This window comes from Amblyomma maculatum, chromosome 4 (genome assembly GCF_055883805.1).
Source record: "Amblyomma maculatum isolate TAMU_Amacu chromosome 4, ASM5588380v1, whole genome shotgun sequence".
Taxonomy (NCBI): Eukaryota; Metazoa; Arthropoda; class Arachnida; order Ixodida; family Ixodidae; genus Amblyomma; species Amblyomma maculatum.
In genome coordinates this window covers 18,340,101-18,359,950 of record NC_139347.1, presented here as the reverse complement: position 1 = coordinate 18,359,950, position 19,850 = coordinate 18,340,101, and the positions used below count along the sequence as shown (strand labels likewise).

General features: G+C 49.5%; 1 protein-coding gene across 5 annotated transcripts in view; it reads left to right on the top strand.

Annotated features, from left to right (window-relative positions):
* mtd (TLD domain-containing protein mustard) overlaps nucleotides 1–19,850 on the top strand; it is a 168,328-nt gene that overhangs the window by 86,827 nt on the left and 61,651 nt on the right. For 2 of the 5 annotated variants that reach the window (XM_084600821.1, XM_084600820.1), the window contains exon 1: nucleotides 17,984–18,334. The exons of 2 other annotated variants lie outside the window; for them this stretch is intronic. In XM_084600821.1, the coding sequence (XP_084456947.1) occupies nucleotides 18,201–18,334 (134 nt within the window). In that variant the 5' untranslated portion in view covers nucleotides 17,984–18,200. Of the gene's footprint in view, nucleotides 1–5,325; nucleotides 6,033–17,983; nucleotides 18,335–19,850 lie in introns of those variants that run through there. One more of the 5 variants, XM_084600824.1, reaches the window with a different exon arrangement.

Here is a 19,850-nt window from a genome sequence, read left to right as displayed (position 1 = left end):
GACAGCTTCATCTGGCAACTAGTTTTGCCTTCGTCTTGAGCGATAATGGCAACCTCGCATATTTCGGCGTCACAAGGCTGTACCTCAAAGGTCAACTCCGGTGGTTTTTCCATCATTCTGCGTTTTTGGTTGAATTACATTCCTCGGCACGTCCTGACTCGAACACAAAAAACCGTTTTTCGAAATTCCAATTAGAAGTATTTTTAAAAAGAAAAAACAGCAAATCGAAACCGAAACTGCTTTCACGACCAGAAACGACGTCCCAGGTGACGAAATGGTGACGTCACACTCAGTATTAGAGAAACACTCGTACGTGCGTTGGATGGCGAAAATAAAGTATGGAAATCATGAAGCATTGCATAAAATGTCTGAGGTAGTTCAATATAAGCCTCGCAATTTCATAATCATGCAGGAAGTGGACAGTAACGCCGGTATACTGTTTGTGACGTCAGAAGCTCAGTGTTGCCGGCAGAAATAGTCTCAACTTAAGCCATGAAAACAGCATATTTTAAAGTCGTGTTGCGCGCGAACGGATTATCGTACAGCGCCCAAATTTTGTAGAATGCGTCAGGACGGAGAGGAGAATCTACAGTCAAATTTTTATTAGAATATTCGAATGTCGAAAAACCCCCGGAGTTGTACCTCAAGTAAACATCTGCGTCGCAATGTGACGTGAGATTTAGAAGAGGTCCGTGAATGGGGAAAGTAGCGACTTAGAAGGTCAGTAATTTGAGCCTCAAAGTGCACTTCCTATACTATACCGCGCACAAGTATGTCACGCACCCCCTCCTTTAATGCAAATTTCCTCGGAAACGGTTCTGACATAAGGCCGATACCAAGGTGCACAGCAGTCGCTAGCCGGCGCCAGTTCGGTGACCGCTCATGACAAGCGCGTGGAGAAACGTCTAGTTAGCTTTCTGGGACGCCTTTATTTTGTGAAACAACTGCGGGATGTTTTAAGATGATGATGTGCACATGATAGGGACATTCTAAGCTTCCAATACATGGTACAAGTTTGAGTTCGAAGTTTTCTCTGCGGTCACATCAAGTATAGTTAAAACTGGCATAGGAAACCGGTGGGCTGTGTTTTTGAAAATAACTGTGAGGCTGCTATATGTGATATGGTGTAAGGTATCTTGCTCTCGATGCGTAGGAAAATTTCGCTTGTTGTGCTGCGCTCACATCGGGTATTTTGACAATAAGTAATAAAAAAAAAAGTCTGCGAGGGAGGATCTGCGGATAATTTGACTGTTATGCATGGCGCAGTTATACAATATTCGACCAGCACCATTCTCACTTAGAGTCATTGATCAATTCACTCTCGCCGTATAATATCTAATCTGCTGATCGTCCTAGTTAGTTCAGTTGGTAGAGCGACTGCCCCACGGCAAGGCGGTGGTCCCGGGTTCGATCTCCGGGCCAGGACAATTTTTTCTTTAACTACTCTGAAAGCTGTATAGTGGATGCCAATGAGTAATCTACTCCACCTTAGGGCATTCCCCTACATATTGGACCAATATGTGGACGTTTAGAAAGTCAGTGAGTTCAGTTTCTCTTTGCAGTGTGTCTCGAGGCTGTGTGTGACGCACATGTCGGTCGCATTAATTGAATGTTCACATTTTCCGTTCGGTGACAATATAAAACATTTCACCTTTTTTTCTTTTCTTTTTCTGGTTTCCCCACTGGAAGGGCGCACTGAAAGGGGTTGCATTTTGGCGGAGGCTTACGAAATCCGGCCTCACACACCCGACAAGCCAGTCGCCGACTGACACCCATATCGAAAAAGGCAAAACGATTTGGTGCACATTTCCTTTAAGACGACAGCGTTAAAGAAAACCCCTTTTGCCGAGAATCCGGCGTCGGCTTTTTTTTAGCGAAGGTCACCATAATCATGTCTCTGACAGGTAGTATAGTTGGCAGGCAACTATCGGCACTGGGCGATTGATTGGTTTGGGACGTCGCGACGCCAGGTGGCATGACCGAATTGGCAGTAGTTGCTAACTCGGAACAGCTCATTTGAGGTGAGAGGGTGAGATGGGAACAGACCCCTCCGGGACGCGTATTGCCAAACCATATCCCGTAGGCGCACTGGAGCAGACGACGCTCTCAGCGAGTTAAACGGCGATTGTTGCTGAAAGGTCTCTCTGAACTCAACCTAAAGGTAACATACACTCACTGTAAACGGCGATTGTTGCTGAAAGATGTCCTAAACGCAACCTAAAGGTAACATGCAGTCACTGAAGGCAGGGAATAATTACGGTGAAGGTAATTGCTTTGTGAAACCACTGTCATATCGATTGTTACTGGAATGTGTCAGTGAACGCAACCTAATGGTAGCATACACTCACTGAAGGCAAGGCATAATTACGGTGAAGGCAACTGAAAAAAAAAAAAAATTACAACACAGGAATCGAACAGATGTTTCAGTGGCGTCAGTGCAGATGTAGGTGGTGTTAATTCATTGCTCCACAAAAAGCGACGGGGACAGTGGCCTTTAAATGCTTTATTATTCGTTTAGACAATATATCCACAATTTGTCGCCAGGTGGCATTGCTCAGAGGAATCACGCCAGAGCGTCGTCTGCTCGAGTGCTCCTACGGGATAGGGTTTGGTAATAAGCCTCCGGGACCCTTGGGCCCCGGGTCTCAGACAGGCTAACGCAAGGCCATGCAGGAGTGTTCGAAGGGTTATACATCTATGTCGGGAGGTGACAATAAGGCACACATGAAGACACAGTGGTTAGGCGAGCAACAATGTAGTACGTGTTGTAAGTGATCCAGGATCCAAAAGGTGAGCCGCAGACGTAATAGGTAAACTAAGATAAATCAACGTAAACAGTATAAGAAGGAAAACATGCTAGCACACCTAATCGAATTTAACTTGCCATGTAAATAGGAAGCCCACTCCCCCCCCCCCCCCCCCCCCCCTTTTCACACACTTTTTTTTTTTCTCCTCTGTTTTCTGCGCAGCGGTGGTTTACTGCTAAGTGTCGATAAGTATTCGACGTCAAGGCGTTGCCGGATAGCCTGTCTCATCCGTCACAGAGGCGTCGCCGATGTCTGCGTGCGCACACGTCCGCTCACGTACAGCGGTGGTGCTCCTGAAAACAAGAGAAACGACCGCAGGTTATTACGTAGCAACAGTGCCGTCACCGTAAGTTTCCCAGCGTCTACTTCTCTATACAAGTCCAAATACAAGTATATTCACAAGTCCAAATCGTGGATGTGCGATGCTATGCTTATATGCACTGTGTTTTCCCGGACAGACCATCCGCCAGCGAGCAGAATTTTCGCCGCACTCTACTTTGTAGAGCTGGTCCCCTTCCTCTTTCATGACTGTGTGCGCGTTTGCAGGCTGGCGTCCACGTAAGCTTGGAATATTTCTCCCACGTGTTTCAGCCCCGCGGAGACTTCCCAGCTCTTAACCACATCTTTGTCGTTTGTAAGCTCGCCTGGTCCGAGTAGTCTGGTTACAAACACACCTGACAGGCCACCTTGCTGTCCGCCGCCGCCGCAGCAGCAGCGTACATCTACATATAACACTGTAGTCTAGCGCTGCGAGAGGCGGCGGAGCCGAACGGCATGCGTTCCATCTCCACCGCGTTCCAATCAGCAGCGACTCCGTTGCGCACGGAGCGAGAGAGGAGCTGGCTTGCTTCCTTCCATCCTTGCCTTCCGTGGCGCGTGTCGGCTACCTCGTTATCGTGCGAGCACCGGCGGCCTTTGCTCCCTGACTAATTGCCTCAGCATCCTCGTCTCGCTACGTCTGTCACTTTGCGGGAGAGGCGGGTGAGGACGCCGCTGCCGTCACGGACTGTCACAAGTCGCTCGCTAAACGCGCTCGCTTGCTTCAAAAGGGGGGCGTGTCGCTTTTGGTCGGAGCGGGGGTGTGCGCCTTCAGCCTTTCCCGCGGCTACAGTACCGCGGCCTTGCTCTTGTCTTCATCTTGACGTTTCACCACGTCAGCTCCGCCTGCTCATACGTATGCGCGCCTCGTATGACGAGCAACGGCGAAGTGAGGGGAGGACCTCTCACCCCTCTGACTCGTAACGGTATCTTTCTCCCCCGCTTTCAGCGTTTTTTGACATCTGTGGCACACGAGTGCGGGTGCGCGTGCGCTGTTGGCGCTTCCGTTTCCGCCTCCGGCATGAGGCCTCTTGTTTCCGCAGCCCGTAGTTCCAGCACGAAGCCCGGTGGACAGGTAGCGCATGCAGTGGCCCATCTTCTGTATAACACCCATCTTTTTTTTGTGGGTCTCTCTCTCTCTCTTCGTTTTTCACTCTTGTGGGGGGTTGCCCGTCACCCTTCCCCACTGTTGGCATTTCGGTGTTTATCCACTTTTTTCGGCTGTGTATGTGCGTTATTTTTGCACACATGTTGATAGTAATATGGAGTGAGCCGTATTAGTGGTGTTGTCTGAAATGATAATCGGTATAAACATAACATAGATTTGTAGGGTTTAATATATCAAAGCGACCCAGACTGAAAGACCCCATAGTGGAGGGCTGCGAATATTTCGGCTGCCCGGGGTTCATTAACGTGAATTGACATCGCGGAGTACTCTGGGGTCTTGCTTTTCACCTCCATCGAAGAGCAGCCACCGCGGCCGGGAACTGATCTCCTCAAACCTCAAAATTGTAACGGTATATGCGTGAACGTTTTAGACGAAAGTAATTACAAGTTTGGGCCAGACTACGCGCGGCGAATCGCGGAAGTAAAAAAAAAAAAAAAAGCGTAAATAGTAAGAAAGCAGATGAATGCAATGCGGGAACCGCAGTCATGTAACGATGTCATTCCTTAACTAACGCAGGGAGCTGTTTATGTTTGAGTTGCGTGGCATTGGGTACACGAATTCATGTAGTTCGCAGGAAACAGACGGAAAAAGAAAAAAATCTTCTTGAATTCGTTTTCGAGCTTCAGTTTCCAAAGGTGTTAGCGGTTTCACTGGCCGTGCTCAGCTAGAACGAACCTGCGCTACAGTGAAAGAAAACGGAGCCTGGCTCAGATGTTTTCTGTATCCTTCCCTCGCGGTGCCCTGTTTCTCCCTCTGCTCTCTCAGCAGACCCTCCTTCACAACTCGCCCTTTCTTTCTTGTCATCGATACTGCTCTGTTTTTATACCTCCCCCCAGCTATTGTGCAGGCATCAGCTTCTCGTCACAAGCCCTTGTTTCTTCCCTCCCCTGTCACCTCCTCAACTCACCAGTAGGAGCATGCTGGGCTTACAGAGGGAGCCCCTGTCGCGTGTTTGTAGCAAGCTCCTTCCTTCGCTCTGTTTCATCAGGATTGGGAAACAAAAGTAACACACTGCGTGGAGGGGAAGGGGAGTTGCTGTCGGCTGTTAAAGGAGACATGCCGCTGACGCGCCGCTGAGTTTCGCCGACGGCTACGATAAGGCCCGGCAGCCCTCCCCTACCCCGCGCCTTGTTCGACTCCGATACGCCACCGCCGTCGGTCGGCGCAGACCGAACGCGATTTCCGATCCGAACGTAACGCTTCATTGGTCTCCAAAAGCGGCACTCATCGCGGATGCCTGACTCGGTCGTCGTGTGTGCGCGCTCCGTCATCACAGCCGTCTCTCTGGGAAGCTGTCGTTGTCGTCGTGGGCTCGTAACACCGGCTCGTGCGCGCGTGTTTATGCGTGCGGTCTAGCCGCTCGGCGCGACTCGCACACCTGCTTCCAACGTCGGCGAGCTGCGGAGTCATCGATACCCGTTATATTGCGCAATCTGAGTGCAAGAAAACGGCGACGACATCACCGTTGTGCGCCGCTTCAAGAGAGAGAAGCGCACATGGTTCTGTTTTCCCCAGTATTCTGAATTCAATAGCTGAGTGCTGGATTTGTCTAATTGAACGTTCGTGGCGAGTGCGTCGACTTCGTGACCGTCTTTCAGTGCGGCCCCTATTGCCGGAACCGATTGCGCTTGGCTGGACCTCGCATCTGTCGTTCGTCCCTGAATTGCGTGCGTCAGCCCGAGAAAGAAGATGCCGGCGTTCACGAGAGCCCTGGCCGTGCTTCTCTACAACAAGATTCGGTAAATATTCGCCGCTTTCGTTTACAGTTCCCCCTCGAACTTAGCGCTCTCCTTCGGCGCAGAACAACGTTGAACGCACTTGTGTAAAACATCCTCAGAAGCGGTGTTTCGTCGTCTGGTGGGGAATGAGCCCTGGACCGGTATAGAGTGGTATTTAACTTGCGCCAGCGCCAGAGAGTTGTCGTTAGATATCAATGACAGGAGTTTACAATGGAGGGCGGTGTGATAAAATTTATGTATAACTAGATGAGTTTTACATCGCAGAGTCTTCTTCGTAGGGACTATCGTATGTAGCTCCAGCGTTGTCATGGTGGACTGAAAATGCTTGCTCCCTGTGGCCGCGCGGGTAATTTTGTATGGTATCTGTCACTAAAGAAAAAAAAAAAATCTTTGCCGGTCGTCTTCAACGAGACAGCGGCAGCCGTAAAAGATATGGCGTTTCGTCCGAAATACTTCGTAGTTTTCATTTCGTTGTTGCTATGTACGAGGCATAATTTGCACATGGGAACGAGTACAATATCAATGAGCAGCTGCAGCTATATGTGATTTATCTGGTCGCACGCCGTACATAGCCAAGAAGAAGAAAAAAAAAAAACGCCGTTAGAAGGTGCCGTAGAGTATGTGGAATCAGCGCTATAGCTCAGCGCCTGATTCGCTGAGTTCAAGCATTTCCTTAGATATTTGCCGCGATTGAAGCCAAGATATTTCTTTCGTACGCATTGCAAAAAAAAAAAAAAAAAAAAAAAAAAAAAAAGAGAACCAACTCCGCGTCGCCGATGCGTTTGGCATGGTTCTCGGTTTGACTACCTTATCCGCCAAATCTCGGGGTCCTCTCAGCCATATATAACAGCTGTGTCTAATGTTTTTTCCTTCTTGTAATATTAAAACGTTAGCAGGTTTCTTTTTTTCTTTTTCCTGCTTTGAAGCCAAAACCGGCATCCGTGCGACGCCGTTTCCATCTTTGAGAAATATTTGTGAGATTCAGGCAACGAGATAGTGTTTAGGGAAGAATGCGTCGTAGTGGGCCTATCAGGAGCTTCCAAGTGATATAGACGGCACCTTGCCTATATACCTTTAAAGGACAGTTGTATAAATGACGCAGCCAACAAATACTCACTTGGAGGGTCGTAACGTAAGCGAAATAAAATCCTAAGTTTATTGACAATACGCTACAAATGCGGCTACAAATGACGGCTAACTTTCTGTGCGGCAAAAAAAGAGCAGCAATATGATTAGGGACAGAGCTCCGGAGGCTGTATTGCACTGGGTTTTTAATGCGCGGAACACTGCATGCTGTCCCGTTGCGGCGGCGGAGTTGAAGACTAAGCAGACATAGTCGAAGGCGGCAATCAGTCGAGCGAGGAGAGTTGATAACGAGATTATCCTTGATCAGGGCGTGGCGGCAGCTTCACTGTCAGGCATTTGTAGTTGTTAAGCTGGAGAGACATTTTTCCTGCATGAGATTCAATTCATCCTGGCTGATTGTAGTAATGATCGATGCTCGTGATGATGATTATGCCCGGCATTCTCTTGCTTAAGAATGCCCGCCTCAGAGGTGTTCTTTTGAGACGATAGAACGCTGCCTGGAGGCCAATCCGATAGCACCAGCGGTGCGGTGAGCCGTGGTGCGTGCGGTGGCTGGCGGCATCCGCTCGCTCTTTTTCTTTTTTTTTCTGTTTCTTGGCCTTAGCAGCGTTGTACAGAATACTCCGAGACTGGAATATGGTTGGTTGCAGAGCAAACGCGCCTTTTCGTTTCTTTTTTACGAGGCAAGGGCGTACCAAGGACCTCAGCTCCTGATAAAGTGCGACCAAGCGGGGAGCATCTTCGGCTAACATCTCGTAAAGCGAAGAGAAGGCGCCGTAAATGCACATTTGCGTCACCCTTGTGCTGCGTGGAAAAATCCTGGAAACAGTACCCGAGCCTCTGGCACCGTCGTGGCATACTCGGTTTTTATTGGGCCGTTTCGTTTTCGCGGTTGTCGTTAGTGGCTGTGCAGCCATGGGGCGTTTCATTGGTTGACAGTTCCATCCGCTTCACAGTCGTCCGGCTGCATATGGTGCGCTCTGAGCGCAGACAGTGATAAATGCCGGGCCTGGGTTGGCAATATGTGAAACCTGCGTCGGATAGAATGGATAGCCTGCTATACTCTGCTCGCGATATGGTGCGCCTTTCAAAGTGTAGTCGGCGTTGTACAAGTGTCCGCTTGTTACGGATAACTGTGCGCAACGTGTGGCAGATGCACGTATAAACGAATCGGCGCGATGTGAGACATCTGTTCCGACAAGGGGCTCCAGCATCAAAGAAGCGAACTTCTTTTTTTTTTTTTACATGTGTGTGTGCACGTGTCTGTGGAAAACTATAGTCCATGCATAATTAAAGTGGATTGGTTGTTCGGAACGTCCTAATCACCTGGCGAAAGTGATGCAGTTGGTGGCATACGTGTCTGCGGTACCTGCGCGCTTTCACGCATATTGTTCGTGTTCTTTCAGAAGGCGTTGCGGGAATTAATGACGATCGGCTTTATACTTTCTTTTAAACGTGAGTCAGAATCTAGATGTTCCGTTAAAGATTGGAATTGTTTCGTTCTGATCTATTACCAGCACAGGGTCTTCCTGTTTAGGTTCCTAATATTTTGCAGTATATAGCATGGATTGGCTTAGCATTTGGTGGTTGTGGCATTGGCGTTCTAAATAATAACCGCCGCCGGCTTTGTTCAGAACACGTGACTTTGTTCCCGATTAATCTGTCACGCAGCTGTCCGCAGCACATGCTCATGCTGTGTACTACATATGCAGCACATGTGCCCGACATTATATGTGGGTCGATCCCCCGCTGTCGATGCCCTGGAACAACTCGGTTCTTGAAATGGGCCACCGTGTTCCAATGCTGTAACCAGAGCGGAGATGTCTGCAATGTTTGGACCCTGCAACATTTTTTTTTTTTTTTTTGGCGCACATTTAGAGTAGTCTGATTATGCATGCAGCGTTGCGAGCAGAAATATTAATTGGGAGAAAATACACAAACTGGATAAGGATAAAGGAAACAGACTATCAGCTGTAGGATTATCCCGTGGAATTAGTAAGAACTAATCAGAAAAATTCCGCTGGCTTCCATGCGTTGAAGGTTATTGAACACCCTCTTGGTGCGGATGTGCGCGCGGCGATGGCGGGAAGGGGAAAAAAATTTCATCATTACTGCTTCGCAGGCTGATTCATCTTATCGGCAGCTGATGCTGCAGGGCAGCGGTCGCACGAGAGTTTCGGAGTGTCTTTATGGGGGCGAAGATCGAGGCAACCGCTCTGGATACGCCGCAGATGTGCTTGGCCGCTCTTTCTGTGTTCGGAAAGAGCACTCGCAGCTAATTCAGTGGGGTGCGCTGAATTCCGCCTGTTACTGCGATCAGAACACAATGCATGCTTACCCGACCTTGCTCAGCTTTTGTTTTTACGGCGAGGCGACGCGATAACTTGGCCGGCTGTGATAGACTGGTCTCAATGAGGAGCGAATCATTGTTGGGTGGTGTTTTGCCGTTTATTGGTGGTATATAGAAAGGGCGACACGGCACGTGTACGCTTGACAGGTGCGCAGCCTTCTGCATCTTGTTCAGAATGTATGCGCGTTCGTGTAAGGACGCGTGCTTCATTGTAGCAGAGCCACCGTCACGCACGTCACGTGCGTGTGTCGAATATGTAGATATAGAAAGGCACATACAAAAAACGCGATGCCAAAGCCCCCCATTGTGAGGTCTGTAGGCGATTCCACCGGGCTTACAAGCGCAGTGCTATGAAAAGCGAGCAATACGACTATAACCAGTGGCTGGGATTATCGTTATTGCGAGGCATGCCGTGGGGATGTGGGTATTGTGTCGTTAATTCTGAATCGCTGGTATCAAGGGTGTATTGACCCTAGGTATCAGCTATTATCAAAGTAGCTCAGCTATTTTGGTCATTTGATGAGAAGAGAGGAGTCGCTGGAGAAAGCTTTGATGTTGGGAAAGGTTGATGGTCACCGGAGAAGGGATAGTCAGCGAACGCGATGGTTAGATGGCATCCTCGAGGCGCTGCAGATGAAGTTATGTGATGTTAGGAAGATAGTGAGAGACCGGAAAGCGTGGCGTGATATGGTCCATATAGGGTCACGAAGAGTCGGACACGACTGAACTGAACGGATTATCAGTGGCCCATGGAAACAGATTTTAGGCTGGACTTCTTGAACTCTGACATTGAATACAGTTCACTCTTTCGGCAGATAGGGAAGCATGCGGAGAGTGCTTGCGGTATGATATCGCTGAATCATTTTCCGACTTAAGCGTGGAGCCCTCCTGGAGTGTTCACTAGCCACCTATATGCTAAAGGAGACCTGTTAAACAGTGGTGTCGGCCGTTTGCTGCGGCGTTAATACCCAAGCGTGACATCAGAGGTGGTTAGCAGAGCCCCCCCCCCCCCCCCCTTTTTTTTTTCTTCTATAAAATGGCAATCGGTCGACGTCATTGGATCCATGAGAGCCTGCTTTTACGGGCAAATGCCGCTGCGTTCTTCACTGTAGCGCAGCTATCCTACTTTTCCCGGCAATAGCGAATTACGTTTATATCGCCTGGCCACGCAGCATCTTCTAGCGATTATAATCATCAGTAGATCGCCTTTAATTTCGTGCATTCTATCCCGTCGTGTATCTGCTTGCTTATCCGCGCGTGTCTGGCAAACTGCCACTATCGCGTCGCGATAACCTAAAGTGGGCTTGGACTGCGGTAGTCGTCGGCGCAGTTTTCTGTGGCGGCTCTCGCGCTGTTTTGCGACTGAAGTGTTTTTAAAGAGCTGGCGCGTGCACAAGGGATGAGCAATGGGGGCGATATTTTCGCTATACGATAACGAGATTTTTCTTCAGAACTGCATTGTCTGCAAAGCCTTCGCAATCAATATTGGCCGAGTGACTGGCCTGAACGCGGAACGAACCGGTTGTGTTCAGAATGTCGTCGGCGTATTTCCTTTGTTCACACTGGCGTGCCCATCTCGGATGGAAGGCTTCATCTCCGCCTTCCCATGGGAGGTACGACAAAGTCTGCGCGCCACTCGAGGATGGCTCCGAGGGCGAATATTGATTCAAAGCTGGTTTCACAGGGTTGCTGTATGAGCGACTTTCTCTATCCTTCGCCCAAGTGATGCCGGTGTCGTAGAAGTGTCGCGTGCAAAAAAAAAAAAAAAGAAAAAGAAAAGAAAATCTAATATTGTCCAATGGTAATGCAAGCGTCTCCCAGTCGTATTGCCAACGTTAATCGATAGTGGTGTAATAAGAAGGAGCACCTGTGGTCATTTTTATGTTGAATTTCAATGGCAGATCGCGAGCGCTTGGCCCGAACACAAACGGAGCGCATTGCTCCGGCGTAGATCCCTTCCTCCATGTTTGCCATTGGAATACGTTCGCTCCCGCGGGAGCTTGCTACCTGGTGGACGTAAGGCAATCAGCGCGCACACAGGTTCTCGTGGCTCCGTCTTCTGCAGTAGACGCCGTCACGTTCGCTTTGCGAGCACATTTTTGTAGCTGATCGCGAAACAAACATGTCTAATGGCGTGAATCTTTACGTTTCTGATAAAGCATAATCACATCTTGGATCGAAGCTAACATATGTCTTGAAGCGGCAGAGTTGTTTGAAAAAGCTGACCACGCCGAACGCAGCGCGACGGCATCTCAAGCGAAGGGAACGGAAGTTTTTCCTACCTGCAGTAATCGAGGAGCTCGCTCGCTATAATAAAATAACGTAAATAATGTTTATAAATATTGTTCTTGCATCGGTTGGGATTCGAAACCGTTTACAAGAATCGAATGCGAAAAAAAAAAAAAATGCTTCGAATGTCGACTTTTTCATGGCTGTCTGTAGGGCTTCGTCGTCCTGCTGCCACCGAAAGCGTGCAGGAACAACGTTGAGGATCATGCATACAGCTCACTTGACGTGCTTTGTGAGGTTAACATAAAAGAAAAGCTTACGACATATAAGTTGTTATTCCGTCTTATGCTGCGCGACCGGTAGCCACTGCTCCTCTATACAGCGTCGTCCCACCGTGATGCCGGTGCTTGTCGGTGGCGTCCGCTCCTTGCTCGATTTTGATGCAGCCTGCCGCGCAAGATTTTTCACCGCGAGCAGTGAAAGTTGACTCCTTGGAGGTCGGCGCAGCTTTCATGTCATCCACAGGTGCTTGGACCACCGTGCGGCGACGAGGAACCGATAATGCGCCGGTCGTGACAGGGAGCACAAGCGTGGCCAAATCACCCGGTTTCGGCGGAGCAAATGGAGCGACCCGGGATCCACACCTGATCCCAATCTGCCATTGGAACAGGCAGCTCTCGCTCCCATTCTGTCATTGGAATACAGCTGCCCCAAACGGAGCAGAAAGACTTGATCCGGATATCTGCCATTGGAATTCAGTAATCGGAGCACTCGGGGTAATCTGAGGCGGTGACGTTCGGCCTTTCGCTGGTTCGTCCCGGCCGAAACGAGAGGGGGAAGCCTGGGAGATTCTCGAAGCGCTTAATGAAGCCTGATAGAACTCAGGAACGCAGCTATAAGGAGCCATTAAAGTAAGCTCTTCAGTCAATGGTATCGTGGGTGACTCCATCTTAACGTGCGCACTTGCTAATAGATATTGCTAAGGTCTTGCACAGCTGTAAGCGGCCATTAAGCGAGGCAGTCTGCGTGGAGCTTGGGAAACTCGTACATTGGGAAACTCGTTCAACATAATTAGCTAATGCCTTGTTGTTAGCAGCGTGCAAGTCTGGATGGCAAGCTTGAATTCAGTGAGAAATTTGACGTTGCCTGAAGCAGGTAAGATCTGCACACGATAGGACACGCGTGTCCATCACTTGCCGCATGCAGTAAAGAGGGCCTTGTCAGCGGCTGTTCGTCCACATGTGCGGCATCGGCAGTAGGCGTTGTTCTTTATTGAGCATTTATTAAGGAAAACCGATAGTTTCCATTCTTTTTTACGCGGTATATAGCATAAAGAAAATCTGGCGTTGTGAGCGAAAAATTTGTTAGCGGACAACTGTATGCTAATGAATTTTTGGCGAGATGATAGTGGCATAAATTAGAGGGTTAGCGAGTATCAAATTGGATATACACGAACGGCAATGGAAAAGAGACGATCCTTTCACGATATCGCGTCATGCGTGTCCCCCGAATTTTGCGCCCAGGTCTGTATAGGCTTTTTTTTATTTTTGCTTCCCAAGTGTCTCGTGCATGCACGTCGACAGCGCCGATGAAAACGTGTCGTCCATCGCCCCCAGATGATCAGCTCGATATGCGGAAGGTTTTGGCTCTAAGGAGGTGGCAGACAAACGGCATCGGAACCATGCGGCATGCTCGGTATCTGCCTTGGATACAAAATGGATCAGTTAAGACGTTTTAAGATTAGAGATTTGATTGATCGATCGATCAATCAATCAATCAATCAATCAATCAATCAATCAATCAATCAATCAATCAATCAATCAATCAATCAATCAATCAATCAATCAATCAATCAATCAAAACTTCACCGCCATCGCGCATAGCCGCTATGCCAGCTAGAATGGCGAAATGCCTTGGTTTGTGTTGGCGCCCTTATGTTATAGGTTAACTGCCATTTATAGCATACTGCGTCGCCGTGGAAATGTGCACTAAAAATCCGACATGCGTGAGACCCCTGGCACCAGCCAGCTCTGCGCAAGCTACATCAGCCTACCAGGGGCGCCTGGCAGCGACATGAGCTGCGGGATGTAAGAGGAGCGTTGTTGTCCCGCGTGACACCGTTGTGGGCGGCGTCAGGCGGAAGCGTCACGCGTCGGCGGGCGTAGCCAGGATGCTCTGGAAAGTGTCCGTTGTTTCGCTTCTCTTCCGTCTGCACTGTTCCTGCCTGGCGCACCTTCGTGGCCCAGTATTCGCGACGCGCGCCGACGCTGGTGTGTGTTGCGCGCGTCGTATGGAAGCGAAACTTCGTTCGCCGAGCACTACTCATTTATTAACGGCGGAACTTCATTTCTCGTCTACACAATGTATTGGACGTGATGAGTGCATTGATGGTGTGGCACTCATTTGCTGGATGAAATTTATTTGAAATTTTATTCCCGCCACGATCTTTCATCGTTCCCTACACCACTGGAGAGTTGTTGGAAGTAGCGTGCACGTGAAATTTTGATAGATTGATTTAGCCATTATTTGTGCACCGCATACATATACGCCTTCGCTCTTTTATTCTTTATCGACTGTTCTTTATCGACCTTATCGGAGAGGCAGCCTGAGCGATGCGCTGCCGCTAAGAAAGCGGCTACGGAGGTGACAGAAAGAGAGAGCTCCGACAGTCGCCCCGGCGACTGTCGGAGCTCTCTCTTTCTGTCACTCGTTGCCGTTTTTAGCGGCGCGCATCGTGGTGCCTCTCCACGATCTGTTATTTTCACTGCTTATCTTATCGGCAGCACCCGCACTTGTTTGCCTGAGCGTCTATTCGCGCAGGACGATTAAGGCCCGGGAGCGCGGAGAGAAATGTGGCATGTGGTACGCAATAGACGACAGAACGGAGACTGAATATTCGTTTGTTGCATGAAACTCCCGCGCATGGACTTGCAGCCAAACAGAGGAGGAATCCAACCGAATAAAATCGCAGTGGTGTCGCCCTTGTTGCGTTTGCATTTACACGATGGTAGCGTCACGACGCTTCGTTTGGAGCGCAGGTTGGTTGCGTCTGGACGGAGCTGATGTTCGGTGACTCCGTGTTTCGGCTGTGTTACAGGGTCGTTGTATACATTGACGTGGAATTTCGGGTGCCTTCAGTTCAGTTCAGTCGTGTCCGACTTTTCGTGACCCTATGGACCATATCACGCCACGCTTTCCGGTCTCTCACTATCTTCCTAACATCACATAACTTCATCTGCAGCACCTCGAGGTGCCTTACTGTTTTTTATTTTTGTTGTTTAGTCGCGGTGCACATTCTATTGTGTTATAATAACTGTACCCCCCCCCCCCCTCTCCATCTGTGTAATGCCACGTGAAGCTGTTAAGTCATCAATAATACGAGGAGACCTCCCGTACCTTTTATGCATCGCGGGGGGGGGGGGGGGGGGGGGGGGTGCTGCTTATGGCCCTACGGTGCTGGGACTGGTAGGTCACTGCCGCTTTCTGCGGGGGCTAGCCAGCCACCGCATTTTTATCTGTTGTAGGCCGTCATTGCAACCGCTACCGTTTAGGTGGTGGATGACGGCTGTTGGAACGCGCGTCTTTCTTTCGCTCTTCTTTTTCTTTCTTTATTTTCTCCTCTGTCTGCACGTGGCAGCGGAGGTGGCTCAGCTACAGAGCCAATAGCAGGCCCGTCCATTTTCTTTTCCTTTTTCCTTCAGTCGCAACAACATCGCGGAGTGGGAGGGCCAGTTATAAAATAAAAGGAAGCGGACCAAGTGCCAAATAGAATTTCGATTTTAAAATAAATAAAACGACGAAAGATGGAGGAGAAAAGTGAAATAGTAAGAGAGGCTGCCAGCATCATCGCCAAAGGTCGGCTGCATGCTGTCAGGGCCCTATTTTGTTTGTTTTTGGAGCACTCGTCTTCTACAACTGTTTCCGTATAGGCTTCTAATTTCTTTGAGGTTTGTTCTTCAGCTTCTTCCGTTGGCGAAATCTTCGTCGCCTCGATTTTAATGACTGTATGATAGGCTGAAGACGAAATTGTTTTGGTTCCCACCTTTACTTTCTTTTTTTTTTTTTTTTTTGTCCACCTCTACAGAGCGGACCGGCATCCCTCCAACATTTTTTAAAATAAAAAAATTGGCAAAAAAGTCACCTCGCTTATGCTTGAAAAAATGTTTTGAACGCACTCGATGTTTGTCATACCTCTCCCGTCTCGGTTGCCTTAGCGACGGACTCGTGTGGACGACGCTGCCGGGCTGATTGTGCTTACTTCTCCCCAGTCAAGCAGCCCTGTTGGAGACAAAGGTGAATCAGTGCCCAACGCTTGGCCCGAGCAAACAACTGACAAGCTGCGCGACCGCTCTTCGGCGGCTGTATGGTTTGGTTGCGTTGGTTGCGGCTGCTCAGCGACCTGTCGCGTGCCGCCCCGTCCGTTATCGATAGTTATTGTCTCAGTCGGGGGCGTTTCTCTGGTCATCTTTCGGGTTATTTTTGTGGTGGCCGCTGCGTTCGTACACCGTGTACGCATCCCTGTCTCGCACCGACTGTCACAACTCGTGACACGTACTGTTCGCAGCCGTATTTGGGGAAGAAAAAAAAAAAAAAAAGAACGGTGCGGCTGAGTAGCCATGTACTCCACGGTATCCTGTAACAACATTGAAATAAAACGTTCCAATAGAATAAAATATTTAGGTGTTACGATTTCTCATGATTTGAACTGGAGTGATCATGTACAGAATATCTGTGGAACAGCCCAACGAAAGCTTGGATTCCTACGGCGAAAGTTAAGAGATGCGCCACCGGCTGTCAAACTAAAAGCTTATAAATCATTGGTAAGGCCAAGTCTGGAATGCGCGAACATAATTTGGGATCCAAACCAGAAATATCTCATAGATAGCTTGAACGGATTCAGAGATTAGCAGTGAGGTTCGTGTTTTCTCGCTATCGAAGAACACAGTCCGCAACCGAACTTATTTCACTTGCTGACCTACAAACCTTGGCTATTCGTAGAAAAATTGCTAGGCTCAAGTTCCTTTATCAACTTTATAACAATAAACTCAATTTGGATTCCGGCTTGTACTTGCGGCCGTTCATCTCGCACTAATCATTCCTTTGCAGTGATGTCGTATGTGCCAAGAGTTGATGTATTTAAATTTTCGTTTATGCCTAAAACAGTTATTGAATGGAACAACCTTGACCGAAGCGTATTTGAAAAAACTTGTTCTTTAGAAACTTTTGAGAAAGAGTTGGAAATTTGTTGTGCCGCTTAAATGTACATTGCCCACCCTGTAACAGCCCGGAAGGGCTAACAGTACTTGCAAATAAATAAAAAACCGTGCAAGGACTAACGGTATCCGTCTGTCGTTTCAGGGCACGTTGCAATACGAGGGGCTATCGCGTCACAGCGCTCGTAGTCTTCCGTGTTTGGCTGGCGTTACACCGAAATGCGCCCGGCTGTGGCGGCCACGTGCAGTTCCGTTAACCGTCAGCGACTGCTGCGTGCCCAACGCTGTCGACAGGTTGTGGCATCTGCATACGAACAGGCGTGTGTACCCGTCCGTGTCTGCACAGGGTGTTTGGCAAAAACGGCAGGCTTGCTGCTACTCGTAGCGAAATGGAATTGTTTGTCTCCGCTTCATGCGCTGTGCGGTGTCAGAGCAGGTTAAAGAACCGCCAGGTGGCCTTCCAGTGCGGCGTCCCCGCATAGCCGATGTCGCTCTGGGACGTTAAAACCCACATACCGTACCGTACTGTACCTATAGTCAATTATATATATATTTTCAATGTTCTGGATGCCGAGCACAAAGTGGGAAGTTTGATTCCCGTCGGTGTATTTATGTGAAGGTGAAATTCGAAAACAAAACACCCTTGTGATGGCACTTCGTTGCCCGTTGCAAAAATACCAGGCAGCTGTCATTTAGAAACCTTTGCTGCAGCGCACTCCACGACCACTGCGTCATTTCAAACGTGGCTGCGCCGAAGCAATTCTTTCGCGGTCCAAAAGCGTGTCCTTGGGTCGCGCACACATCCCGCGTCCTCCCCGCGGGACCCATAAGTAACGTCATGCGTCGGTGGCTGACCGTTGTCCATGCCGGAAAATCGCCCCGCAGTCTGGTTCGATCGCAATCGCGACTACTGTCATGGGCAGCTCTTGTCCCTCTCCTTTGACGCGTGCATGCAGCAGCTGGGCCGCTGCAGCGCGTAGTGCTCTGGCTTTCCTCCTCTTTTCTTGATTATTCCCCCTCGCCCTCCTTCTTTTTAATCTCGTTCATTCCCGTCGTCGTTTCAGCAGGTGAGCGGCAAATGCTGCAGCGTTTTCAAGCTGTAGACTTGTCTTCAGCTTGTTTTGCACGGTGGTTCTAGGATGGCGTATAGTCAGTCCCTTTTGGCCGGACTCGCGCGCCGCCGCCTTCACAAGTAGCCGCAACTCGCTAGAAGGTGCTTCTTCACCTTAGACCTGACGTGGCGTATGGTCGTCTCCGCGCGAAGCGGGGTCCTCCCTGAGGAGGGGGATCATGTCGGCGTCTCCGCCGGCGAGGCCCCGGAACACGTGGCGTGAGACCACTCGGCGGCTGCTCATGGCACTCGTGTCGTCGTGGCACCGATCGCGGACGAGGACCAGGTCGCGGAGGAGCCGCCGGTGGGCAAGGTATGGGTGCTGACCGCGTATAGGCGCTTTCGAGGTTTTAATATGGAAGATTGGATGGTCTACGTCTTTTTTTTTTCTTTTTTTCTTTTTTTCATTGCGCCTGCCGAGCCACATTGAAAGCGACAGCACGCGCCTTTGCTAGTAGCACTGTGTGCTCTCTTCGGCAGCGAACACAAGAAGCGTCGTCAGTTGGTGAGGTGTTATCGGTTCGTGGCGCTGAGCGGCTTCAAACGAGTGGACGACAGGACATGTTCAGTTTACACCCATAAAATCTATTAACCATTCCGATCCGGGCGACACGCACTACCCGCTGCACCGCTGTTTGGTACCGTCTGGTGAACTAGCATACGTAGCTTCTTTTTCTTCGTTTCATGAAAATGTGCTCATTTTATGGTCTTGTGCGAATGTCAGCGATCTTTTTTTTTTGATCATGCCCACTACTGCCTTGCGGTCGCCAATTGGCAGCTGGCGACATTATGTAAACAATAAATAACAAAATAATTTTACGGGTAAAGAATATCTGGAGACAGGCTATTAATACCCGAATCGTTCGGCCAAGTCATTTGAATGCGTGCGCGGTGCAACTGAATCCTGCAAGTGAGCGGCGTTAGTCGCGTATGCATATTCTCAAGTCCAGTTAACCTGGAGTGCGTTAATTGTCTCCTTAAATATTGCCCCGCCGCAGTGGCCGTTAGTACGCTTGGTTCGATCCCGGCCACGGCGGCCACTTTTATATGGGGCGGAAAGCAAAGTGCCCGTGTTACTGTGCGATGTCAGTGCACGTTAAAGAACCCCGGGTGGTCAAAATTTCTGGAATCCCGAGTCATTCATATCCTGAGTCGCTTTGGGTTGCCACTCCTATAAACCTAGCCAGTCATAAAGGTTGACGCGTAAGCTGTGGAATCACGTTCAGTGCACTAGACGTTCAGTGCTACAATCACGTTCAGTGCTACATAATCAATGTTGTTTCTTCACTTTTGAGGATGAAAAAAGCAACTCGTGTGTTTTCGGCCATCTCTCTCGTCCCCTGTGCGGAAGTCGTACTGCTGGAATCCCAGCTCTTACGAACGCGGGTCGTGCGCGTATTCATCTCCTGCCTCCACACAGTTCTGTCGCGCATGAAAGCGGCGCGGCTAAGGCGCAGAAAAGCAACTCGTGTGTTTTCGGCCATCTCTCTCGTCCCCTGTGCGGAAGTCGTACTGCTGGAATCCCAGCTCTTACGAACGCGGGTCGTGCGCGTATTCATCTCCTGCCTCCACACAGTTCTGTCGCGCATGAAAGCGGCGCGGCTAAGGCGCAGCTGGCTTCTCGGCTCGTGCGGAAGTTCGCAATTTCGCTCGCGGATGCCGTGTGCGGAGAGAACATGCATGAAGAGCAAATATGCCTGAAAGGAGCGGAACCGCACGCCAATCGATATCAGCCGCGTGTATGCCTTGTAAGTTTGTTCACTTCAACTCCCTTGTAGTGTTTCACATGTTTACCTAGGCTCGCACGAGATGAATGCGCTCTGCTTTCC